The sequence below is a fragment of the Thalassophryne amazonica genome, chromosome 6 (assembly GCF_902500255.1).
Source record: "Thalassophryne amazonica chromosome 6, fThaAma1.1, whole genome shotgun sequence".
Lineage (NCBI taxonomy): Eukaryota > Metazoa > Chordata > Actinopteri > Batrachoidiformes > Batrachoididae > Thalassophryne > Thalassophryne amazonica.
The window spans coordinates 95,158,177-95,185,768 of NC_047108.1; the positions used below are offsets into that span (position 1 = coordinate 95,158,177).

Here is a 27,592-nt window from a genome sequence, read left to right on the forward strand (position 1 = left end):
TGCTTCTCCGGCTATGTAACTCTGTGACAATGCAATGATGTCGATGTGCACGTCTTTATGAAATTTACCACAGGAACAGTGGCCTTTTGTGGATTAATTTGTCTCAGTGAGCTCCATTTCTTTATACAATCATCAACATCCAAACCAACGATATGGTGCATGTCATTTGAGCATCTTTTTCTGACTCTGTGTTGTAAAGTTGGTCATATTTGCAAAAACTTTTAAAATATGACCGGAGAGGAAGGAGTGAAACTGGAGAAGTGACAAATCACAGCCTTTTGCGATCTCCCTCATTTAGCAGGTGCATGGGTTCGCAGCCAGGCAGAGGTCTCTGATCTCAAGTGGTTGTCTTTGATTCGTCACACCCAGGGATATGTGTGAAACGTAACACCATATTACAGTGCAGGCAACAAGAAGCATTTTGTTAATAATCGCCACTCTTGAATTATGGCCTGCCTCGTTTAGGTGCAGGTTCTGAGCACGGATTAAAAAAAACTAAATGCCCAATCTTTTAATTAAGGATATATGGTACCCACTTTCCTCCAGTTGGCGAGTGTCAGTGCTGAACTTCATTTTGGACCTCTGTTACTGGGCACGTCCAGATTGCTCTGTCTGATATTTGAGAGGGGTTTTTAATGAAAATGCATTGCGATCGGACAAGAGGTTTTGTCCAATATGAGTGAAAATCAGTTACACAAAATCTGTTCTATATTGTGTTTATTACATGGAAAACCATACAAAAGCATTGGGATTTTTGCTTTTGTCCGTTTATACAGTGACTGTTTAGGTGAGCTTTACTGTGTGTGTGTGTATGTATATGTATATGTATATATGTATGTATATATATATATATATATATATATATATATATATATATATATATATACAGTGACCAAAAAACAAAACCACAACCCATAAAAATTGTAATGAATCCTACAAAGTCTGTGTATGATCATTCCCCAAAGTTTCAGTTTCAAGATAAGTTGGAGAAGACTTGTTATAATAGTCTTCCCCAACATTTCTTGGTCAACCAAGGAAAAGACATTTTGCCTGGAGGCCTATTTCACCAACAAATCATACCATTTAGAGCATAATTTTGAAAGAACATGACTTTTATGCAAAGTGACCAAGATAACTGAAACTTTGGGGAATGATTGTATACAGACTGAAGTTTAGGTCCAGCAAATTTGCTGGACCTTTGTAAGATTTCTTACAATTTTTATAGGTTGTATATCTTTGGGTCACCCTGTGTGTGTGTGTGTGTGTGTGTGTGTGTGTGTGTGTGTGTGTGTGTGTGTGTGTGTGTGTGTGTGTGTGTGTGTGTGTGTTTATATTTGATTTCTCATAAAGTCATGTATAAGTAGAAATTGTAATTATTATTCTTATTATTCATAACAAATGTGACTTTTGGGGGGAGGGGATATATATATAATATATATATATATATATATATATATATATATATATATATATATAATATGTAGCACAGGAACAAATGAGTTCTGAGCTGAAAATTGTCACGTTACCTCTTGAGATGCGTATTATTATACGTGTGCAATTTCAGACTCCTACAGTAACCAGAAGTGGGTCAGGGGAAATCTTTAATGAACCCCCCTCGTATGTCACCACAATGGATTTGAAATGGAGGAATCAAGATGTGACTGAAGTGTAGACTTTCAGCTTTAATTCAAGGAGGGTTATCAAAAATATTCCATTAACCATTGAGGAATTATAGCTGTTGTTACACATAGTTGATCCTTTTTTGTATGTCATTAGTACATGGGCAGTTGATTGAAGGTTTCCTGGTTCGGACCGGGAGTGACATGTTTAGCCGCATGTTCTCCTTGAATTGCTGGCTGTCTGAGTGGTGTCCAAAAAATGAGGTGGGCTTCATAGATAATTGGCAAAGCTTCTGGGGAAAACCTGGTCTTGTTAGGCGAGACGGCATCCATCCCACTTTGGATGGAGCAGCTCTCATTTCTAGAAATCTGGCCAATTTTCTTAAATCCTCCAAACCGTGACTATCCAGGGTTGGGACCAGGAAGCAGAGTTGTAGTCTTACACACCTCTCTGCAGCTTCTCTCCCCCTGCCATCCCCTCATTACCCCATCCCCGTAGAGACGGTGCCTGCTCCAAGACCACCAATAACCAGCAAAAATCTATTTAAGCATAAAAATTCAAAAAGAAAAAATAATATAACACCTTCAACTGCACCACAGACTAAAACAGTTAAATGTGGTCTATTAAACATTAGGTCTCTCTCTTCTAAGTCCCTGTTAGTAAATGATATAATAATTGATCAACATATTGATTTATTCTGCCTTACAGAAACCTAGTTACAGCAGGATGAATATGTTAGTTTAAATGAGTCAACACCCCCGAGTCACACTAACTGCCAGAATGCTCGTAGCACGGGCCGAGGCGGGGGATTAGCAGCAATCTTCCATTCCAGCTTATTAATTAATCAAAAACCCAGACAGAGCTTTAATTCATTTGAAAGCTTGACTCTTAGTCTTGTCCATCCAAATTGGAAGTCCCAAAAACCAGTTTTATTTGTTATTATCTATCGTCCACCTGGTCGTTACTGTGAGTTTCTCTGTGAATTTTCAGACCTTTTGTCTGACTTAGTGCTTAGCTCAGATAAGATAATTATAGTGGGCGATTTTAACATCCACACAGATGCTGAGAATGACAGCCTCAACACTACCCAGCAGTGGGGAATAAGTTTCATTACACTAGAAGTCTTTCAGAAAGCGCTGTAACTAGGTTTAAGGATATGGTTCCTTCTTTATGTTCTCTAATGCCATATACCAACACAGTGCAGAGTAGCTACCTAAACTCTGTAAGTGAGATAGAGTATCTCCTCAATAGTTTTACATCCTCATTGAAGACAACTTTGGATGCTGTAGCTCCTCTGAAAAAGAGCTTTAAATCAGAAGTGCCTGACTCCGTGGTATAACTCACAAACTCGCAGCTTAAAAGCATATAACCCGTAAGTTGGAGAGGAAATGGCGTCTCACTAATTTAGAAGATCTTCATTTAGCCTGGAAAAAGAGTCTGTTGCTCTATTAAAAAGCCCTCCGTAAAGCTAGGACATCTTACTACTCATCACTAATTGAAGAAAATAAGAACAACCCCAGGTTTCTTTTCAGCACTGTAGCCAGGCTGACAAAGAGTCAGAGCTCTATTGAGCCGAGTATTCCTTTAACTTTAACTAGTAATGACTTCATGACTTTCTTTGCTAATAAAATTTTAACTATTAAAGAAAAAATTACTCATAACCATCCCAAAGACGTATTGTTATCTTTGGCTGCTTTCAGTGATGCCGGTATTTGGTTAGACTCTCTCTCAGATTGTTCTGTCTGAGTTATTTTCATTAGTTACTTCATCCAAACCATCAACATGTCTATTAGACCCCATTCCTACCAGTCTGCTCAAGGAAGCCCTACCATTATTTAATGCTTCGATCTTAAATATGATCAATCTATCTTTATTAGTTGGCTATGTACCACAGGCTTTTAAGGTGGCAGTAATTAAACCATTACTTAAAAAGCCATCACTTGACCCAGCTATCTTAGCTAATTATAGGCCAATCTCCAACCTTCCTTTTCTCTCAAAAATTCTTGAAAGGGTAGTTGTAAAACAGCTAACTGATCATCTGCAGAGGAATGGTCTATTTGAAGAGTTTCAGTCAGGTTTTAGAATTCATCATAGTACAGAAACAGCATTAGTGAAGGTTACAAATGATCTTCTTATGGCCTCAGACAGTGGACTCATCTCTGTGCTTGTTCTGTTAGACCTCAGTGCTGCTTCTGATACTGTTGACCATAAAATTTTATTACAGAGATTAGACCATGCCATAGGTATTAAAGGCACTGCGCTGCGGTGGTTTGAATCATATTTATCCAATAGATTACAATTTGTTCATGTAAATGGGGAATCTTCTTCACAGACTAAGGTTAATTATGGAGTTCCACAAGGTTCTGTGCTAGGACCAATTTTATTCACTTTATACATGCTTCCCTTAGGCAGTATTATTAGACGGCATTGCTTAAATTTTCATTGTTACGCAGATGATACCCAGCTTTATCTATCCATGAAGCCAGAGGACACACACCAATTAGCTAAACTGCAGGATTGTCTTACAGACATAAAGACATGGATGACCTCTAATTTCCTGCTTTTAAACTCAGATAAAACTGAAGTTATTGTACTTGGCCCCACAAATCTTAGAAACATGGTGTCTAACCAGATCCTTACTCTGGATGGCATTACCCTGACCTCTAGTAATACTGTGAAAAATCTTGGAGTCATTTTTGATCAGGATATGTCATTCAAAGCGCATATTAAACAAATATGTAGGACTGCTTTTTTTGCATTTACGCAATATCTCTAAAATTAGAAAGGTCTTGTCTCAGAGTGATGCTGAAAAACTAATTCATGCATTTATTTCCTCTAGGCTGGACTATTGTAATTCATTATTATCAGGTTGTCCTAAAAGTTCCCTGAAAAGCCTTCAGTTAATTCAAAATGCTGCAGCTAGAGTACTAACGGGGACTAGAAGGAGAGAGCATATCTCACCCATATTGGCCTCTCTTCATTGGCTTCCTGTTAATTCTAGAATAGAATTTAAAATTCTTCTTCTTACTTATAAGGTTTTGAATAATCAGGTCCCATCTTATCTTAGGGACCTCGTAGTACCATATCACCCCAATAGAGCGCTTCGCTCTCAGACTGCAGGCTTACTTGTAGTTCCTAGGGTTTGTAAGAGTAGAATGGGAGGCAGAGCCTTCAGCTTTCAGGCTCCTCTCCTGTGGAACCAGCTCCCAATTCGGATCAGGGAGACAGACACCCTCTCTACTTTTAAGATTAGGCTTAAAACTTTCCTTTTTGCTAAAGCTTATAGTTAGGGCTGGATCAGGTGACCCTGAACCATCCCTTAGTTATGCTGCTATAGACTTAGACTGCTGGGGGGTTCCCATGATGCACTGAGTGTTTCTTTCTCTTTTTGCTCTGTATGCACCACTCTGCATTTAATCATTAGTGATTGATCTCTGCTCCCCTCCACAGCATGTCTTTTTCCTGGTTCTCTCCCTCAGCCCCAACCAGTCCCAGCAGAAGACTGCCCCTCCCTGAGCCTGGTTCTGCTGGAGGTTTCTTCCTGTTAAAAGGGAGTTTTTCCTTCCCACTGTAGCCAAGTGCTTGCTCACAGGGGGTCGTTTTGACCATTGGGGTTTTTATGTAATTATTGTATGGCCTTTCCTTACAATATAAAGCGCCTTGGGGCAACTGTTTGTTGTGATTTGGCGCTATATAAATAAAATTGATTGATTGATTGATAGGTGTGGCCTGTTCATCATTGTTCTGTTATTATTATTCTGAACTTGACTGTGTTGAATTTGCATTTGGTAGCTGTTTCTAGAAACTGTTGTTGTTGTTGTCCATTCGGCTGCTCCTGTTTTATTCAGGGTCGCCACAGTGGATACAGCCAGATCCGCATTGGTATTTGGCACAAGCTTTACGCTGGATGCCCTTCCTGATGCAACTGCAGTGTCACCTGGAGAAACACACACAGCTGCTGGTATTCCGAAGATGTCCCCCATCCAAGTACTAACCAGATCCTGTACTGCTTAGCTTCTGAGATCTGAGGGGATCAAGCTTACACAGAGCAGACTGGCTGCTTCCTTGAAACTCTCAGTATGGGGTGCAAATTGGTGTTGATGCAGGTGAAAGATGCTATAATTGGGGTAAATAAATAAAGCTATACAAACAGCCATATCAATAATTTCATACATTCTCAAATCAAAGTAATGCAGTGTAAGCTAAGCAACAGCAAAAAACCTGAAAGACCACAGAACTCCTAAAATGGACAAATGTAAGATTTTTTTTTCCTTGGTAAAGAAAAATGTCTTTAAACAAACAAGCTAAGTCAAGGACATTCTGGGGCAGATGGTATACGATTCTCAGTCTACAATCACGTGACATCTTCATTAATGTAAATACAGCGGGTTTCGGACAAGTTGAAAACCACTGGTAACACTTAAGAACAGAAAAACCAGATGAGATTTTGCAAAAAAAGCATGTTAAAGAAAAAAAGCCTTTCAATGGAACAAAATTCTTTAACATGAAAAAAGATGAACTTTTGTCAGAATGATAGAGGGGAAGGAACAGCTCAGGATCCAAAGTATACTACATCATCTGTCAAACGTTGTCAAGACAATGTTATGGCTGCCAGTAGAACGGCGTCACTGTTGTGTTGATGCTTTACACTGTTTTATTGATGATGTGACTGCTGAAGGAAGTAACATAATGAATTCTGAAGTGTACTGGACTATTTTGTCTGTGCAGATTCAACCAAATGCTGCCAAACTGCTATTCACAGTGTAGATGGATATTAACCCAAAACATACTGCCAAAGCAATTCAGGAGGTTCTTGGGGCAATTGAATGGATTTATAAGTAGTGTGTTTACTTACTGAAGGCAGAAAGACCCTCAAACAAGCAGTGACTAAAGGGTGGCTGCAGTAAAGGCCTGGCAAAGCACCAAAATAGAGTACAATTGTTGTTTGGGGATGTCCATGAATTCCGACTGCCTGAAGACTTTTCATCCATGTACCAACAATAATTCTTATAATCATGTTAGATTGTTTATTTTTTGTTTTTGTGTGTTAAAACCATTGAATTAAAAGCAGAGCATGTGGCTCTGTCACAGATTAGCTGAACTACCTCCAAACAGACCAGTGGTTATACCCAGGTGTGCGCTTCAGCCCTGTCTGAATGTCCTTGGACAACACACTTAATCTGCATTGTCCCGGTCTACCCAGCTGTAAATAGGTACCAGCCTTGGCTGGGGAAGTAACCTGCGATGGACTGGCATCTTGTCCACAGGGAGTCCTGGAATCTTATCCACGTCAGACTAGAATATCTGGGGATAACAAACTCTGCCATGTTTAGCTAAACACAGCCCCCACTAGTGCGTGTGTGCGTGAGGTTCGCAGTGCGTGCAGTGTTATAAAACGTATGGAACCAAATTTGCTCAGTAAATGGAACAAATAATCCATGTCACGTGACATACAAAGCACCAATCAAATGACAAGGATCCACTCAGCTGTTATATTAAGACTGACATGTAGGTTCAGTTGGATTCGTGAGGTCATACAACCCTTAAATAAGCCAAAGCAGCCGACATGCCTGACATTCTGTATGATTTGTTGTTCTGCAGTTGAGATGTATGAAAAATTATTTAAAAAATGCCACTCTTGAGAATTCCTGTAACCTTGATCATGATTTCAATGTGTTTGCATTTTTAGGGTGATCTAGCTAAGAAGAAAATCTACCCAACTCTGTGGTGAGTGAACTGTTAACCTCAATGAAAGGCATTTACTCATTCATGTACAACAAAGTGATCAAACCTACTAATGCAGACTAATAGTTTAATGAATCATATGAGTCTTCGTTCTCTACCAGGTGGCTGTACAGAGATGGCCTCCTCCCTGAACAGACGTATTTTGTTGGCTTTGCTCGAACTAACCTGACAGTTGATGCTATCCGATCAGCTTGTTTGCCATATGCAAAGGTAAAACTCCAGCACTGAAATGCAGCTTTTGAGTGTATAACAGAATATTTTCATCTTTTATTTCAAAGCTCCTATGATCCCCCTCCCACTCCCCCTCTTTTATTTTTCCTCCCATCAATCTCTGCTCATTTTCTGGTCCAGGTGCTAGACACAGATGCAGAGCGTTTTTCAGCATTCTTCAGCAGGAACACTTATGTCAGGGGAGAATATGGGGATGGGAGTTATTTCTCCAAACTCGACACACATCTTCTGTCTCTGCCTGGTGGACATGAGGCCAACCGTCTTTTCTATCTGGCCCTTCCACCCACCGTCTACCATGATGTTACCAAGAACGTCAAGCATCACTGTATGAGCAAAAAGTCAGTGCAAGTGTGTCACAATGTTAATTCTTTTTCTTTCTTTTTTTTTGGTTCCTTTAAAATAAATAAAACTTCCCCTTAAGTGAAAATGAGTTATCTAACAGCTGTTCCAGTTTGTGCTTTTCTGGGGCCTCGTGTACAAAAACTTGGGTGGATTTCCTTCTGAAACATGGTGTACGCTAAAACCCAGAAACTGGTATAAGCTCAGAAATATCCAAATGTGTCAAAGTGTGCATAAGCTGGGATCCAAGCACATTCTGTTTGCACATCCCACTGAATGTGGAATTGAGCGCACACGCACCAAACTCTGCCCTGGTTACGCCCCTATTTAAATACACAATTCCATGTAAATAGGCCCTGGAGCTGGGTTTCCCCACGCCGTGACATCAGACAGCATGAACACAGAAAAGAATTTATACAGCGTGTGAGCTACAGATGACTGGAAATTACGTGGAGACATGGAGGGGTAGTTTATTTGGTATCCTGTTAAATGGAATAATCATGAAACTGGAAGAATGTTTGTGGGAGCGTGTATGTAAGGCTGTAGACGGCTCAGAACAGCGTGCACACACACACACACACACACACACACACACACACACACACACACACACACACACACACACACACACACACACAGAAGTTAAAAATGTGAGGTGTGCCGCTGCTGACAGTGTATAATATTCACAACTTTGCACACACGTTTGACAAATACTGAACACAATCGGCTAAGAAGCTCTGCTGCTTCAGTCTCACCATCAAGAAAAATAAAACACATTGATAATTACAAATGGCATATTTGAATGTGCACATGCCCAAAATTGCCCACGCTGGTTTTAGTGCAGAACAGTTACAATTATTTACACAGCAAGCAGCCACCCATCGCGCACTGTGCCAGCCTGATGTGCATTTGCACATCACATATGATGTAAATATTGATGGAATGAAAAATGTTTCCTATTAACAAAAAGAAATTCATCATGTCATGGCACCTTTATGTATGCAGTCAATAGCTCTGGTTACATTAGAGGAAACGGGCTCTTGCTGTACTTGGCTGATTACATTCCACACAGCTAGCATGGCTCGGCTCAAGGTTAACAGGCACACTCCTGACTGGTCGGCCAGCTCCTGCTGGAATGCCCGTTGCCAGGAAGCCCAGCATGGTCAACACCTGTGTGGGCACAGACAGCCCATGGCTCCTTGCCATATTGCGCTCTGGAATTGGTTTATGAGCCAATTGTTGTCATTTGCAAATAAATCCTTGTGTTCCCTGAATACACGCTCACATCTGATTGCACCATTTGCAAGGTCCTCACCTCTCAACAATGCTAACACAGCCATCGTTAATGCTATTTTTCTCATCACTTTGCGCATGCTTTTATGTCCACCCATATAATTGCAAACACATGGGCGTGTTAATTGCTCATCAGTGTGTTGCTAATGTGCATATCACTCTGACTTCTTGTTTTCACACTATGAACAGTGTCCCAGCATCAACTGTATGTGTTGACAGTGGAACAATAGCTGTAGAAACGTGCAAACGCCAGCTAGGATTTTTGTGTGACGCACCGCACAGTTCCATGGTCATTTCACTTTTGATATATCTGAACATTGGCGTGGAGACGGACTTACAAGATGAATTTATTTGCCTGACTGTGACTGTGTGAAGGAACCACGTTTTTGTGTGTACGCACACTTTGTACATGAGGCCTCTGCTGTTTTTATGCCAAAGAAATTTGATTGAAATTTTTTTTTTTTTTTTTTATGTCTTCCATCACTTCAACTCACCCAGCTCTCCTGCAGTGCTTACAGTAACACGGTTCAGTGGTGTGGTTTTCAAATAGCCTCCACCCCCACCAAAAAAGTAACCTCTTCAATTTGGCATTTAGCCAAAGTGCTTTATTTGATTAACTGGTTTGCATTAAGTAACACTGAAGTTTTATTTCTATATATTTTTTGAGGGGTTACTGTGTGGAAGCTGCTTGTATAGCTTTGTGTTCTACTCCATCCACATTAGTATGCAAGATTTGCAGTGATTGTTGACACAAATGTAATCCTACATAATTAGCTCATTGAATTAAGACTGTAATCTCAAAGCTATGTGAGACCTTAGATGAAGTCATTCTTGTGTATGTGTCCATTCTCTGTAGAGGCTGGAACAGGGTCATTGTGGAGAAGCCATTTGGACGTGACCTTCAAAGTTCTGAAGAGCTGTCCACTCACCTCTCCTCTCTGTTCAGCGAGGAACAGATCTATCGTATTGATCACTATCTGGGGAAGGAAATGGTCCAGAACCTCATGGTGCTCAGGTAATGAAACAAAGTGTAAAAATCCTTACACTGCACAAATGTAAGGATTTGATATTGGGCCTTGGACATTGTTCCTGCTAAAGTGTTGGTTGAGGTTTTTAATACTGTTGGTCCTAGTCTACTGAGCATGATCAGCTCTTTCTCAGTTCTAGATCTGTGCCAGCTGTCTTAAAATGCACTCTGGTTCGGCCTCTTCTTTAAATAAAAAAAAAAACAAAAAAAACCTCATTTGGACTCTTGTATTTTATCTAATTTTAGACCTGTTTCTCCACTTGCCCTTTCTGTCTGTTTTTTAGAGAAAGTTGTTTTTATCTAATTGCAGACATTTTTAGAAAGCAATGTTGTCTTAAAGAAAATTCCAATCTGGCTTTAGGTCTTGTCATGGTACTGAGTTTGCGCTGCTAAAGGTACATAATGATGTTGCTTTGTCTGTGGAAACCAAATGCTCTGTGTACTTACTAGACCTCACAGTGGCCTTCGATACACAGTGGATCACTCAGTCCTCTTATCTCACCTGAGCCAGTATGTTGACATCCACAGCACTGCCCTTAAGTGGTTCTCTTCTTTCTTGACCGACCAAAGTTTTTCTGTTATGATTGGTGATATATCCTCTCGTGCTTCTCTCTTGCGGCATGCCACAAGATTTGATTCTTGGCCCAACTCTGTTCTCACTCTATATGCTCTCGCTTGGGTCAGCAAAGAGCAAAGCACAACAAACTTATGGATTGCATAGCTGATATCAAACAGTGGACATCATCAAACTTCTTGCACATAACTGAACTCGTGTTTGGGGATAGGGACAAGTCTGTTTTTTACATGGTGCCTTCTGATTTTAGAACTACTGTTAAGAACTGACTCAATACTCAGATCTAGCTTTTTTTCAATTGCACCTTTTAACAAAAGTGAAACCTTTTCTTACCTTGAAAAAGCTATTCATGCTTTTATCAGCTCTAAACTCGACTACTGTAATGCACTTTATATTGGCGATTCTCAGTCTGCGATTAATTGCCTGCATCTGGTGCAAAATACGACAGCCGGCCTTTTAACTAAAACCCCCAGATGTGAGCACATCACCCCAGTCCTCTACTGTCTGCGCTGGCTTCCCATCCGCTGTTGAATTGATTTTTAAAATTTTAATATTTGTTTTTAAAGCTTTTAATGGTCTTGCACCACCATATTGGAGTGAGTTATTGGTGTTACATGACCAAGGCAGGATTTTGAGGTCATCCAGTCTGTCTGTTGGGGGCCCCCAGATCAAACGTGAAACACTGGGGTGACCGGGCTTCCTCAGTCACTGGGCCCAGACTTTGGAACAAGCGCCCCCCCTGATCTAAGCATAATCACTGATTTTGGGTCTTTTTAAAACTAAAGACATTTTTCTTTTTAAAATGGCTTTTAGTATTGCTGTGACATTTTATTCTGATTTTACGTATGTACGTACTTATTTATGATCAGTATTAGAGAAGCTTGAATCTTTGACTGGACTGGGTTGCTTGACGCGAGGACGTTGCGCTTCAAATCGCAGAGTAGTCTGACTTCTGTCTTGACTCTTGACCAAGAGTCAAGACAGAAGTCAGACTACCAGAGCAAGAATTTTAGCTGAGGAAGCTTCTGCGATTTGAAGCGAAACGTCCTCGCATCAAGCAATCCAGTCCAGTCGAAGATTCTAGCTTCTCTAATATGGAAACCACCTGGACAACTGAGAGCCTACACAGAAACATTATTATCCTTGATTTTATTTTGTTATGGTATATTGTCCTTGTGTTGTCTGTTTTTAGTTATACTGAAAGCACTTTGGGCCTTATCAATAAAAGTTGGTTGGTTGATTTGAAAGCCTTGAGGTGTGACACTATTTTTGGCTTCTACTTGTGCAAATATGAGTTTTTTTTGTTTTTGTTTTTTTTTGTCAGTTAGTTTGCCTTTGTAGCACGGTGTAGTTTTTGCATATTTAGTGGATGTTTTTTATTCTGATGGAAATAACTGCTGATCTCACTTCGAATTATCCACAACTTGATTTTAAGGTGTTAAAAAACCACCTGTTTCACCTTGATACACAGTAATTTTGAATTAACCTTTGACCAACAGTGTTAGAAAAGAACACTGTTTATATTGGCAGCGGCACCGGTCTTTTTGTTGCAGGTGTGCTGAGCAGAGATTAACACTGTGTTCTTGTTTGCAGATTTGGGAACCGTATCTTTGGTCCAATCTGGAACAGGGACAATGTGGCTTGTGTTGTCCTCACCTTCAAAGAACCATTTGGAACTCAAGGACGAGGAGGCTACTTTAATGACTTTGGCATCATCCGGTTAGCAACAAAGGCGATTCCTTTATTTCTGTCTTTGCACTAAAATGTTTGCCTTGTACATATTCATAGTATTTTTTCTGGGTACCTCAGCAGGAACTTTTGTATCAGTGGAAAATATGGGGATGGTAGTTTTTTCTTCAAATTCAATGCACAACTTCTGTCTGCCTGATGGACATGAAACCATCAGTCTTTTCTTTCTGGCCCTTCAATCATATTCCATCATTTGTATTAACATCTGTTAGGAACCAAGTACTCAACCGCTACTGCATTATGTACTACAAGTTAGCAAGCATGTAGTATTGGCACAATAGACATACTATGCTGCTGGTATCTTTATAATACTTGGACCCAGATATTTACAGAAGATACATATGCACATACCCATGTATGGTGGAAAAATTTATGTTTTGCAATGTAGACTTTTTTTTTTATTTTTAAGTGATCCTGATACTTAGCAAATACAACCCCTGGCAAAAATTATGGAATCACCGGCCTCAGAGGATGTTCATTCAGTTGTTTAATTTTGTAGAAAAAAAGCAGATCACAGACATGACACAAAACTAAAGTCATTTCAAATGGCAACTTTCTGGCTTTAAGAAACACTATAAGAAATCAGGAAAAAAAATTGTGGCAGTCAGTAACAGTTACTTTTTTTACACTAAGCAGAGGGAAAAAAAATATGGAATCACTCAATTCTGAGGAAAAAATTATGGAATCATGAAAAACAAAAGAACGCTCCAACACATCACTAGTATTTTGTTGCACCACCTCTGGCTTTTATAACAGCTTGCAGTCTCTGAGGCATGGACTTAATGTGTGACAAACAGTACTCTTCATCAATCTGGCTCCAACTTTCTCTGACTGCTGTTGCCACATCGGCTTTGCAGGTTGGAGCCTTGTCATGGACCATTTTCTTCAACTTCCACCAAAGATTTTCAATTGGATTAAGATCCGGACTATTTGCAGGCCATGACATTGACCCTATGTGTCTTTTTGCAAGGAATGTTTTCACAGTTTTTGCTCTATGGCAAGATGAATTTTCATCTTGAAAAATGATTTCATCATCACCAAACATCCTTTCAATTGATGGGATAAGAAAAGTGTCCAAAATATCAACGTAAACTTGTGCATTTATTGATGATGTAATGACAGCCATCTCCCCAGTGCCTTTACCTGACATGCAGTCCCATATCATCAATGACTGTGGAAATTTACATGTTCTCTTCAGGTAGTCATCTTTATAAATCTCATTGGAACGGCACCAAACAAAAGTTCCAGCATCATCACCTTGCCCAATGCAGATTCGAGATTCATCGCTGAATATGACTTTCATCCACAGTCCACGATTGCTTTTCCTTAGCCCATTGTAACCTTGTTTTTTCTGTTTAGGTGTTAATGATGGCTTTTGTTTAGCTTTTCTGTATGTAAATCCCATTTCCTTTAGGCGGTTTCTTACAGTTCGGTCACAGACGTTGACTCCAGTTTCCTCCCATTCGTTCCTCATTTGTTTTGTTGTGCATTTTCGATTTTTGAGACATATTGCTTTAAGTTTTCTGTCTTGACGCTTTGCTGTCTTCCTTGGTCTCCCAGTATGTTTGCCTTTAACAACCTTCCCATGTTTGTATTTGGTCCAGAGTTTAGACACAGCTGACTGTGAACAACCAACATCTTTTGCAACATTGTGTGATGATTTACCCTCTTTTAAGAGTTTGATAATCCTCTCCTTTGTTTCAATTGACATCTCTCGTGTTGGAGCCATGATTCATGTCAGTCCACTTGGTGCAACAGCTTTCCAAGGTGTGATCACTCCTTTTTAGATGCAGACTAACGAGCAGATCTGATTTGATGCAGGTGTTAGTTTGGAGGATGAAAATTTACAGGGTGACTCCATAATTTATTCCTCAGAATTGAGTGAGTCCATATTTGTTTTTTTTTCCCCTCTGCTTGGTCTAAAAAGTAACCATTACTGACTGCCACAATTATTTTTCCTGATTTCTTATAGTGTTTCTTAAAGCCAGAAAGTTGCCATTTGAAATTACTTTAGTTTTGTGTCATGTCTGTGATCTGCTTTTTTTCTACAAAATTAAACAACTGAATGAACATCCTCCGAGGCCGGTGATTCCAAAATTCTTGCCAGGGGTTGTATATATTTGTAGAATGCTACAGCCTCTTGGATGTCATTACCATTTTCATGTACATCAGTAATCTTTGCATTCTCCTGGGATTCTCTTCAGTTAGGAGGTAGTAGATCATCGGGATACCGTTTGTCCACTCGTAATTGCCTACTAATTATTCGAATACCCTGTGGATTGCGACATACTGCTTTTTGCCTACTGTATAGTAAGCTTGTGTGTGTATATGTCTGTTATAATAATTTCAGTATATGAAAGTGTTGTGCTTTTTGTTTTTGCTCAGTAAGGGTTGACATTTTTACAAAATACTCTCACAAAAGAAAATTGGTCAAGTTGCACTTATGTCTGAACATATTTTAAATTCTGTCCTTAAAATATTCAGATCGCAATGAGTCTGACCAGGACTGCAGTAATACGAGTCCGGTCAGGTGTGTTATTAACCTCATTTGTCTGTGTTTTGTCTGCCACCTGTTCCTTTTGTCATGGTCAGCGATGTCATGCAAAACCACTTGCTTCAGATGCTGTGCCTGGTTGCCATGGAGAAACCAGCTTCCACAAGCTCTGATGATGTCAGGGATGAAAAGGTACCAAAAAAAGATCTGAGAACTGTCACTACCACTACAGATGTTCAAACGTGTTGTCTGTGGGTTAAAATGTCTGTTTTATTGTATTGCCTTGCACACACTCTGCTTTTATAGGTGAAGGTACTCAAGTGTATTGCTCCAGTGTCCATGTCAGATGTGGTGCTGGGTCAGTACACAGGGGATCCCGAGGGCGAGGGAGATGCCAAACTGGGTTACCTCGATGATCCCACAGTACCTAAAGGGTCAACTCAGGCCACCTTTGCCACTGCCGTGCTCTATGTTCACAATGAACGCTGGGATGGTAATAAACATTTTTCTTTTAAATATAGAAACTTCTATTGACGTGTCACTGAGCTTTCATGATTCATTAGCGTGTACTGTATATTTTCCTCAGGTGTTCCTTTCATCCTTCGCTGTGGAAAAGCTCTGAATGAGAGGAAAGCTGAAGTGCGGCTGCAATTCACTGATGTTCCAGGGGACATTTTTGCTAATCAGTGTCGCAGGAATGAACTAGTGGTACGTGTGCAGCCTAATGAGGCCGTGTACGCCAAGATGATGAGCAAAAAGCCCGGTGTGTATTTCAGCCCTGAGGAGACTGAGCTGGACCTTACCTACAAGCGCAGATACAAGGCAGGTTTATGAACATTTGTGTGTAGCAGTGATGTGCGGTGAGGCACTGACTTCATCACAATCAGATTTACAAAACATATGAACCCCACAGAGTAGCTTATTCACCATTTGACTGGCAGCAGTTAACGGGTTATGTTTAAAATCTCATATCAGCATTCTTTACACATACAAACTGTAGCACACAAAAAAGCACATTTAATTAAAAATAAAAAACCAACACGTTATTATGGTCTTGCCTTTACTTATAAATGAAGTCTATGTGTCGCTCCTACTGAACAAAAGCATTAGTGATTTGTTTGTAGAAGTCTTCCTTATCTTCCTTCAGTTTTAAAAGTCTCTCTCTGTGGAGATCACTGCTAGGGAAGAAAGTCATCCTTCATCAGTCCTGTTCCAACTGTATGTTTTGAGCCTTTTCTGGCTTTGAATGTGAGTGGTCATCCACTTGTGTTTGAGACTTTTTTGCAAATTCTTCACGCCATAATATCCCATCTGATATGTCACAAGTTAAGAAAAGAAGGCAGGAAAAGCAGAAAAGGCGGTTTCTTGCTGGATGTCCACACAGTCAGCCTTGTCGTGTGTACCACTCCATTTGAAAAGAGCGGGTCTTCTGTCCCATAGACTGAAGTAAACCTTTTAGCTCCGGCGGTGGCCTTCCTTTAATTACTACCTCCTGCTTAGGTTGAAAGTGTAGTTTAGAAAATGTTTCAGTTTGGATATGTAATCCTCCATTCTGAAACTAAAGGCCAGGCTAATGGACCGTGGTTCTAGACTTGCTAACTGTAAATAAGTAAGTACACATGTGCGGCAGTCGGTGGCTATCGGGACAAACAAAGCCATGTGTGCAGCTGTCAGTTGCGGAAGCGTATTGCATTCACTGGATAAAAAAAAAAAACATTTGACCGCTGATCTCGTAATTCCGAGAAAAGATCTCATAATTAAGAGAGCAGGCTATTTTTATGTTTTTTATTTATTGTATGTGCAATCACTTCCGCACAATGTGCTTCCATCCTTCCAGTCCCCCGGTAAAGACAAGCGTGAGAATTCCCGAGTCATAATCTCTTGCTTGCCTCTATTGGTGGTTGGCTCTCACTGCGGTATTGTATCACTTCCTGTTCCGGAGCACAGCGGTGTTTTTCTGTATCTGTTAGCTGTTTAATCTGCGCAGTTAGATTTATCTAGTTATCTAGATTACGATTTGTTTCCCAGTGTAATCTTTACGTGCCTTAACTAAAGCACTCCTGCTGAATCACCTCTAAATTATTTACACATTATTCACTTTGCGTGTTTTTAGGAATCCGCTAGCTTAGCATAGCTACTAGCTCTTAGCCGATTTAGAATGGCGGCTTCTCCTGTCTCTCCCGCACTTTTCTGCTCTGGGTGTGAAATGTTTAGTTATTCCTCGGCCTCCTTTAGCAGTAACGGTACTTGTAATAAGTGTAGCTTATTCATAGCTTTGGAGGCCAGGCTGGGCGAATTGGAGACTCAGCTCCGCACCTTGGAAAATTCTACAGCTAGCCAGGCCCCTGTAGTCGGTGCGGACCAAGGTAGCTTAGCCGCCGTTAGTTACCCCCTGGCAGATCCCGAGCAGCCGGGAAAGCAGCCCGACTGGGAGACTGTGAGGAGGAAGCGTAGTTCTAAACAGAAGCCCCGTGTACACCGCCAACCTGTTCAACCCCACTCGACGACACACCCGCCGAGGATCAAACTCTGGTTATTGGCGACTCTGTTTTGCGAAATGTGAAGTTAGCGACACCAGCAACCATAGTCAATTGTCTTCCGGGGGCCAGAGCAGGCGACATTGAAGGAAATTTGAAACTGCTGGCTAAGGCTAAGTGTAAATTTGGTAAGATTGTAATTCACGTCGGCAGTAATGACACCCGGTTACGCCAATCGGATGTCACTAAAATTAACATTAAATCGGTGTGTAACTTTGCAAAAACAATGTCGGACTCTGTAGTTTTCTCTGGGCCCCTCCCCAATCAGACCGGGAGTGACATGTTTAGCCGCATGTTCTCCCTGAATTGCTGGCTGTCTGAGTGGTGTCCAAAAAATGAGGTGGGCTTCATAGATAATTGGCAAAGCTTCTGGGGAAAACCTGGTCTTGTTAGGAGAGACGGCATCCATCCCACTTTGGATGGAGCAGCTCTCATTTCTAGAAATCTGGCCAATTTTCTTAAATCCTCCAAACCGTGACTATCCAGGGTTGGGACCAGGAAGCAGAGTTGTAGTCTTACACACCTCTCTGCAGCTTCTCTCCCCCTGCCATCCCCTCATTACCCCATCCCCGTAGAGACTGTGCCTGCTCCCAGACCACCAATAACCAGCAAAAATCTATTTAAGCATAAAAATTCAAAAAGAAAAAATAATATAGCACCTTCAACTGCACCACAGACTAAAACAGTTAAATGTGGTCTATTAAACATTAGGTCTCTCTCTAAGTCCCTGTTGGTAAATGATATAATAATTGATCAACATATTGATTTATTCTGCCTTACAGAAACCTGGTTACAGCAGGATGAATATGTTAGTTTAAATGAGTCAACACCCCCGAGTCACACTAACTGTCAGAATGCTCGTAGCACAGGCCGAGGCGGAGGATTAGCAGCAATCTTCCATTCCAGCTTATTAATTATTCAAAAACCCAGACAGAGCTTTAATTCATTTGAAAGCTTGACTCTTAGTCTTGTCCATCCAAATTGGAAGTCCCAAAAAACAGTTTTATTTGTTATTATCTATCGTCCACCTGGTCGTTACTGTGAGTTTCTCTGTGAATTTTCAGACCTTTTGTCTGACTTAGTGCTTAGCTCAGATAAGATAATTATACTGGGCGATTTTAACATCCACACAGATGCTGAGAATGACAGCCTCAACACTGCATTTAATCTATTATTAGACTCTATTGGCTTTGCTCAATAAGTAAATGAGTCCACCCACCACTTTAATCATATCTTAGATCTTGTTCTGACTTATGGTATGGAAATAGAAGACTTAACAGTATTCCCTGAAAACTCCCTTCTGTCTGATCATTTCTTAATAACATTTACATTTACTCTGATGGACTACCCAGCAGTGGGGAATAAGTTTCATTACACTAGAAGTCTTTCAGAAAGCGCTGTAACTAGGTTTAAGGATATGATTCCTTCTTTATGTTCTCTAATGCCATATACCAACACAGTGCAGAGTAGCTACCTAAACTCTGTAAGTGAGATAGAGTATCTCGTCAATAGTTTTACATCCTCATTGAAGACAACTTTGGATGCTGTAGCTCCTCTGAAAAAGAGAGCTTTAAATCAGAAGTGCCTGACTCCGTGGTATAACTCACAAACTCGTAGCTTAAAGCAGATAACCCGTAAGTTGGAGAGGAAATGGTGTCTCACTAATTTAGAAGATCTTCACTTAGCCTGGAAAAAGAGTCTGTTGCTCTATAAAAAAGCCCTCCGTAAAGCTAGGACATCTTTCTACTCATCACTAATTGAAGAAAATAAGAACAACCCCAGGTTTCTTTTCAGCACTGTAGCCAGGCTGACAGAGTCAGAGCTCTATTGAGCTGAGTATTCCATTAACTTTAACTAGTAATGACTTCATGACTTTCTTTGCTAACAAAATTTTAACTATTAGAGAAAAAATTACTCATAACCATCCCAAAGACGTATCGTTATCTTTGGCTGCTTTCAGTGATGCCGGTATTTGGTTAGACTCTTTCTCTCCGATTGTTCTGTCTGAGTTATTTTCATTAGTTACTTCATCCAAACCATCAACATGTTTATTAGACCCCATTCCTACCAGGCTGCTCAAGGAAGCCCTACCATTATTTAATGCTTCGATCTTAAATATGATCAATCTATCTTTGTTAGTTGGCTATGTACCACAGGCTTTTAAGGTGGCAGTAATTAAACCATTACTTAAAAAGCCATCACTTGACCCAGCTATCTTAGCTAATTATAGGCCAATCTCCAACCTTCCTTTTCTCTCAAAAATTCTTGAAAGGGTAGTTGTAAAACAGCTAACTGATCATCTGCAGAGGAATGGTCTATTTGAAGAGTTTGTCAGGTTTTAGAATTCATCATAGTACAGAAACAGCATTAGTGAAGGTTACAAATGATCTTCTTATGGCCTCGGACAGTGGACTCATCTCTGTGCTTGTTCTGTTAGACCTCAGTGCTGCTTTTGATACTGTTGACCATAAAATTTTATTACAGAGATTAGAGCATGCCATAGGTATTAAAGGCACTGCACTGCGATGGTTTGAATCATATTTGTCTAATAGATTACAATTTGTTCATGTAAATGGGGAATCTTCTTCACAGACTAAAATTAATTATGGAGTTCCACAAGGTTCTGTGCTAGGACCAATTTTATTCACTTTATACATGCTTCCCTTATGTAGTATTATTATTAGACGGTATTGCTTAAATTTTCATTGTTACGCAGATACCCAGCTTTATCTATCCATGAAGCCAGAGGACATACACCAATTAGCTAAACTGCAGGATTGTCTTACAGACATAAAGACATGGATGACCTCTAATTTCCTGCTTTTAAACTCAGATAAAACTGAAGTTATTGTACTTGGCCCCACAAATCTTAGAAACATGGTGTCTAACCAGATCCTTACTCTGGATGGCATTACCCTGACCTCTAGTAATACTGTGAGAAATCTTGGAGTCATTTTTGATCAGGATATGTCATTCAAAGCGCATATTAAACAAATATGTAGGACTGCTTTTTTGCATTTACGCAATATCTCTAAAATCAGAAAGGTCTTGTCTCAGAGTGATGCTGAAAAACTAATTCATGCATTTATTTCCTCTAGGCTGGACTATTGTAATTCATTATTATCAGGTTGTCCTAAAAGTTCCCTAAAAAGCCTTCAGTTAATTCAAAATGCTGCAGCTAGAGTACTGACGGGGACTAGAAGGAGAGAGCATATCTCACCCATATTGGCCTCTCTTCATTGGCTTCCTGTTAATTCTAGAATAGAATTTAAAATTCTTCTTCTTACTTATAAGGTTTTGAATAATCAGGTCCCATCTTATCTTAGGGACCTCGTAGTACCATATCACCCCAATAGAGCGCTTCGCTCTCAGACTGCAGGCTTACTTGTAGTTCCTAGGGTTTGTAAGAGTAGAATGGGAGGCAGAGCCTTCAGCTTTCAGGCTCCTCTCCTGTGGAACCAGCTCCCAATTCAGATCAGGGAGACAGACACCCTCTCTACTTTTAAGATTAGGCTTAAAACTTTCCTTTTTGCTAAAGCTTATAGTTAGGGCTGGATCAGGTGACCCTGAACCATCCCTTAGTTATGCTGCTATAGACGTAGACTGCTGGGGGGTTCCCATGATGCACTGTTTCTTTCTCTTTTTGCTCTGTATGCACCACTCTGCATTTAATCATTAGTGATCGATCTCTGCTCCCCTCCACAGCATGTCTTTTTCCTGGTTCTCTCCTTCAGCCCCAACCAGTCCCAGCAGAAGACTGCCCCTCCCTGAGCCTGGTTCTGCTGGAGGTTTCTTCCTGTTAAAAGGGAGTTTTTCCTTCCCACTGTAGCCAAGTGCTTGCTCACAGGGGGTCGTTTTGACCGTTGGGGTTTTACATAATTATTGTATGGCCTTGCCTTACAATATAAAGCGCCTTGGGGCAACTGTTTGTTGTGATTTGGCGCTATATAAAAAAATTGATTGATTGATGATCGAAAATCGGCCAATTTGTAACCTCTGACACTGCACTGTGATCCACACCACGGCACACTCAAGGTGTGGATTTCCCCCTAAGCTGTTCCTGGATGAATGAAACTCCTCCAGCGAGGCGGGGCACGGGGCCCACAGACTGGCATGCGCCCAGGTGGGAGCGAGCCCTGCTGTGTCCCTCAGCGGTCGGTGGGGCTGTGTGAGTGAAAGCTGAAAGACGCCCCGTGCTCCTCCCTGGACATTGTAGAGAAACTTGAATCTTCGACTGGACTGGGATGCTTGACGTGAGGACGTTTCGCTTCAAATCACAGAAGCTTCCTCCGCTAAAATTCTTGCTCTGGTAGTCTGACGTCTGTCTTAACTCTTGTAGAGAAGAATAAACCAGAAGCCAACAAAAGCTGCAGTTTTTAACCTAACCAGACCCCTCCTACTGAGAGGCCGACTGCTGTAGGCTAGTGACTAAACAATAGCTCTAATTAGCACCTATTGTGCTCTAGTTAGCACTCTCCTAATGATGGGATGGAAGCCTCCCCTGATGGCCCCTTGACGACTCTCCCGATGATGTGAATGACTCATTAATTCAATTCAGTACTTTATTGTCATTGCCATAATAACAGTTATAAATGACACGAAATTTTGATTACCATGAACAAAAGACTGAAACTGCTTTGACCTGAGTACCCCAGGGGACAAAGCATGTCTGAGACCCGCCCCCCGGTTAAGGCTGGGTTTCAACTGTTTTACAAAGAATGCTTCCTTGACACCTCTCTCAAACCATTTCTTCTCTCTGGCTAAGATTTTAACTTCGACGGAGACAAGAAGAAGAGTGTCTCTCCCTTATTTAGCAGCAGTAGGGGAAAAACTACAGAGGATCTTCAGACAGCACAAAATCCCAGTTTACTTTAAACCGGTTAACACCTTGAGACAGAAATTAGTTCACCCTAAGGGCAGGATCCCTAGTCACAAACAGAGCAATGTAGTGTATTATATCAGATGTCAGGAAAACTGTAATGAACACTACATAGGTGAGACTAAGCAACCTTTAAACAAGAGGCTATACCACCACCGCAGAGAGGTCGCCAGTGGACCTCAGTCTGCAGTTCATCTCCACCTGAAAGACACTAACCACATGTTTGAGGACAAGGAAGTTAAAATCTTAGCCAGAGAGAAGAAATGGTTTGAGAGAGGTGTCAAGGAAGCATTCTTTGTAAAACAGTTGAAACCCAGCCTTAACCGGGGGGCAGGTCTCAGACATGCTTTGTCCCCTGTTTACAATGTGGTACTCAGGTCAAAGCAGTTTCAGTCTTTTGTTCATGGTAATGAGTCATTCACGTCATCAGGAGAGTAGTCAAGGGCGCCATCAGGGGAGGCTTCGATCCCATCATTAGGAGAGTGCTAACTAGAGCACAATAGGTGCTAATTAGAGCTATTGTTTAGTCACTAGCCTATAGCAGTCGGCCTCTCGGTAGGAGGGGTCTGGTTAGGTTAGAAACTCCAGCTTTTGTTGGCTTCTGGTTTATTATTCTCTACAAGAGTCAAGACAGAAGTCAGACTACCAGAGCAAGAATTTTAGCTGAGGAAACTTCTGTGATTTGAAGTGAAACGTCCTCACGTCAAGCAACCCAGTCCAGTCGAAGATTCAAGCTTCTCTACTATGGAAACCACCTGGACAACTGAGAGCCTACACAGAAACTCCTCCCTGGACATTCATCCGGGAGCACTTCAGGGGAAAATCTACACTTTGTGCTTAATTGCAGTGTGTTATCATCGGCTGAGCTCAGCCCGCATCTTTACTGAGGGACTGGAAGTACGGAAGAACATAAAACAATTTAGACACCTGATCTTTTCTTAGAATTACGAGATCCCGATGTCGTAATTATGAGATGTTTTCTTGTAATTACGAGATCAGCGGTCAGTTGTTGTTGTTATTTTTTATCCAACGAATGCAATACGCTTCCATAACAACACAGTCCAATGTACTGGGAAACATTATGCTTACTTTTGATGAGAAATGCCATTTACCACACGCAGTAGTGAGCGATATTACATTGAATATGCGTCTGCCGTCAAGCACGTACATTTGTTTGTCCCGATGCCTTCCCATCAGCCCCCGCGTGCCCGAGTTGCTGAAGTGGCTTAGTGTAGCTTGCGGTCACTTATTCTGCAGCCGAGGCATTGCTGCAAGAAAAATCCCTGGGATTACTAGTGCCCTCTACCATGAGGCAGGAGAACTGTGTACATCACTTTGTGCCTTTTTGCAGCCATTTTATGATCGCTCAGCACACGAAACACGTTACACACACAGTTGTTGACAAAAAAAACCTGTACATTATGTACATCAGCTAAACTATAAACTAAACATATAGCCAATATATTTGACTATTTTAATAGGGACATACAGAGATACTGTGACAGTCTCACTGCACAGCATTCCAACAATTACCCCAGTGATTGCGCAATACAGGGTGAGGCACGGTGGGCTGCTGCCTCACTGCATGACTCTTCTCAGTATTTGAACAGCAAATGTGAAAATTCAGAGATTTTGAATAAAAAAATAAAACTGGTGAAGTTAAAAGGAAAATAACTTTATAAATCACTGGATAAATGTTTTTTTTCTTTCCGTGATGATGCCTCCCCTGACCGCACATCACTGGTGTGTAGTACTTTATGATAACATTGTAACAGACACCTGAAGTAACGGTTAACGTTGCACCTTTTCCATGCATTTAAGTTACTCTCATTTTCTGACAGTGTTGATCATTGCTGGTTTTTAGGATGTGAAGCTTCCAGATGCTTATGAACGCCTCATCCTGGATGTCTTCTGTGGCAGTCAGATGCACTTTGTCCGCAGGTAAGTCTTCGTTTTCTAGGATATGAGCTCACATCACCGGTTGCAAACTAAACCGTACTACTGAAATAGTATACTGGAGGCTTCATGTTGACCCTATAGATCAACACTAGATGGTGACAGAACGGCTTTCAAAATGGTATGTACTGCAGTGAAAATGGTGATTAATAGCAAGTGTTATAATCGAGGCCCAAAACCCACAAGGTCAAGGTATATGTAATGGGACGGGGTAAAAGAAAAAAGTGAATCAGTGAATCACACAAACAATCACACAACTCCCTTGCTGGCCTGCACTCGCTGCACTCCACGTTCAGGGCCGGAGCATTTTGAGCTTTTTTTTTTCTCCAGATTCTGTTTGCCCCCTATAGAGGGGAGCAGAATCAAACAAATGCCATGGCTTTGGATTTTTTTTTATTTTTTTTTTTATATCTGCATACAGTTGGGGTTTTCATTCTGCACATTTTGCAAGTGACAAAGCAGGTGCTCTAAGGATGTACGATGCATTTTCCAAATGTCTTTACACGCCGTTTGGCAGAAACTTTTACACAGGCTATGAGTGAGGTATGTGTTCTCACACAATTTAACTGAGGCCATTTCTATGGATCTGTTTACCTCCACAGGTGCTCATTCTGCTGTTATATTTTTATATATAGTGCATCCAGAAAGTATTCACAGTGCTTCACTTTTTCTGCATTTTTTATGTTAGTCTTATTCCAAAATGGAGTAAATTACTTTTGTCCCTCCAAATTCTACTCACAACACCCCATAATTACATGTTTTTGTTTTTTAAATTTCTGCAAATTTATTAAATGAAAAACTAAGAAATCACATGTATAAGTATTCATACCCTTTGCTGAATACTTTGATGCAGCAATTACAGCCTCAAGTCTTATTGAGTATGATGGCACAAGCTTGGTGCACCTGTCTTTGGGTGGTTTTGCCCATTCCTCTTTGCAGCACCTCTCAAGCTCCATCAGGTTGGATGGGGAGTGTTGGTGCACAGCCATTTTCAGATCTCTCCAGGGATGTTCAATCAGATTCAGATCTGGGCTCTGGCTGGGCCACTCAAGGAGATTGACAGAGTTGTCCTGATGCCATTCCTTTGATATCTTGGCTGTGTGCTTAGGGTCATTGTCCAGCTGAAAGCTGAACCATTGCCCCTGTCTGAGGTCAAGCACGTTCTGGATCAGGTTTTCATCCAGGATGTCTCTGTACATTGCTGCATTCATCATTCCCACAATCCCGACTCGTCTCCCAGTTCCTACCGCTGAAAAATATCCCCACAGCATGATGCTGCCACCACCATGCTTCACTGTAGGGATGGTGCCTGGTTTCCTCCAAACATGACACCTGGCATTTACATCAAAGAGTTCAATCTTTGTCTCATCAAACCAGAGCATTTTGTTTCTCATGATCTGCGTGTCCTTCAGGTGCCTTTTGACAAACTCCAGGTGGGCTGCCATGTGCCTTTTACTAAGGAGTGGCTTCCATCTGGCTGCTCTACCATACAGGCCTGATTGGTGGATTGCTGCAGAGATGGTTGTCCTTTGCGGAAGGTTCTCCTCTCTCCACAGAGGAATGCTGGAGCTCTGACATAGTGACCATTGGGTTCTTGGTCACCTCCCTGACTAAGGCCCCTTTCCCCCGATTGTTCAGTATAGACGGGTGGCCAGCGCTAGAAAGAGGCCTGGTGGATTCAAACTTCTTCCATTTACTGAGGGTGGAGGCCACTGTGCTCATTGGGACCTTCAAAACAGCAGAAATGTTTCTGTACCCTTCCCTAAATTTGTACCTTGAGACAATCCTGTCTTGGAGGTCTACAGACAATTCCTTTGACTTCATGCTTGGTTTGTGCTCTGAGATGCACTGACAACTGTGGGACCTCATATGTAGACAGGTGTGTGTCTTTCCAAATCATGTCCAATCAACTGAATTTATCCCAGGTGGACTACAACTAAACACCAAAGATCAGTGGAAACAGGATGCACCTGAGATCAATTCTGAGCTTCATGGCAAAGGCTGTGAATACTTACCGTATTTACGTCATTTTTTCCTGGCACATTACATTGTAGTGAAATTGTGAAACGAAAACAAAGAAAAATGAAATAGTCCTAGCTCATTGCCACGAAATCTCATCAAGTCTGTTTCCATGTTCCTTATGCAGCCGCAATGCCTCTTATTTCAGACCCTTCCCTGCCATACAAACACCTGCCATTCTCTTTTCCTGGAACCATTTTATCAGTTCCAATGTCCTGATAACGCACTTTTGTCCCCTCACCAGGCAGCCCTTTTGCTGTTTTGGTCAGGGTTACAAGTTTATCCTTATTGCTTATTGCTCTCCTGGGCACATTTTCTGTTGACTAGGAAAATCCAAGCAGCATGGTGCATCTGCTTCTCTTCCACTTGTTTCACAACTTTTAGCTTGAACACTGCTGAGTAACAACATTTGCATGGAACCATTTTATGTAATTGTGTAGCAGCTACTGCATGAAGAAAAACATTCATTTAGAGTACACACTGTAAGGCCACACCGCCCCCTTGAAAAATTCAGGCCCCGGGGGTGTTTAGTGGAGTAAATACAGTATATACATGTGATTTTCTTTTTTTTTTTAATAAACTTGCACAAATCTCAACTTTTTTCACGTTATCATTATGGGGTATTGTGTGTAGACTCTTGAGGGGAAAAAAAATTACTCCATTTTGGAATAAGGTTGTAACAAAATGTGGAAAAAGTGAAGTGCTGAGAATACTTCCCGGATGCACTGTATTTTTTTTGCTTGCTGACCATGAAGCCTGCATTACCCAGAATAGCTCTTTTTTTTATCTTGTTTGGTTATTCCTGTGATTTATTTTTTTGTTGTTTTATACCCACTTATTCCTATTGAGGCTGAGCATCAAGACACTGCAGTACTGAGTGCCAACTCTTTGAGGAAAAAAGCACCTGTCAAGTGACATGTAGCATAAAGTAGCTATTTAAAAGTTTCGTGAAGTTGATGTTTCTGTCTACAGTGATGAACTAAGAGAAGCATGGAGGATCTTTACGCCTCTTCTTCATCAGATAGACCAAGAGAAGCCCGCACCCATTCCTTACAAATACGGAAGGTATGTAAAGGTCACAAAACCAGTAATTGGTTGAGGATTATAAAAGTAGATGTCAATTCTGATT

General features: G+C 41.0%; 1 protein-coding gene across 2 annotated transcripts in view; it reads left to right on the forward strand.

Annotated features, from left to right (window-relative positions):
* The window catches only part of LOC117512681 (glucose-6-phosphate 1-dehydrogenase), a 42,262-nt gene that overhangs the window by 14,352 nt on the left and 318 nt on the right, over positions 1-27,592 (forward strand). For both annotated transcript variants that reach the window (XM_034172841.1, XM_034172840.1), the window contains exons 3-12: positions 7,310-7,347; positions 7,467-7,575; positions 7,717-7,934; positions 10,085-10,243; positions 12,423-12,548; positions 15,171-15,264; positions 15,379-15,565; positions 15,659-15,894; positions 24,353-24,429; positions 27,436-27,528. In XM_034172841.1, coding sequence (XP_034028732.1) covers positions 7,310-7,347; positions 7,467-7,575; positions 7,717-7,934; positions 10,085-10,243; positions 12,423-12,548; positions 15,171-15,264; positions 15,379-15,565; positions 15,659-15,894; positions 24,353-24,429; positions 27,436-27,528 — 1,337 coding nt within the window. The remainder of the gene's footprint in view (positions 1-7,309; positions 7,348-7,466; positions 7,576-7,716; positions 7,935-10,084; positions 10,244-12,422; positions 12,549-15,170; positions 15,265-15,378; positions 15,566-15,658; positions 15,895-24,352; positions 24,430-27,435; positions 27,529-27,592) is intronic.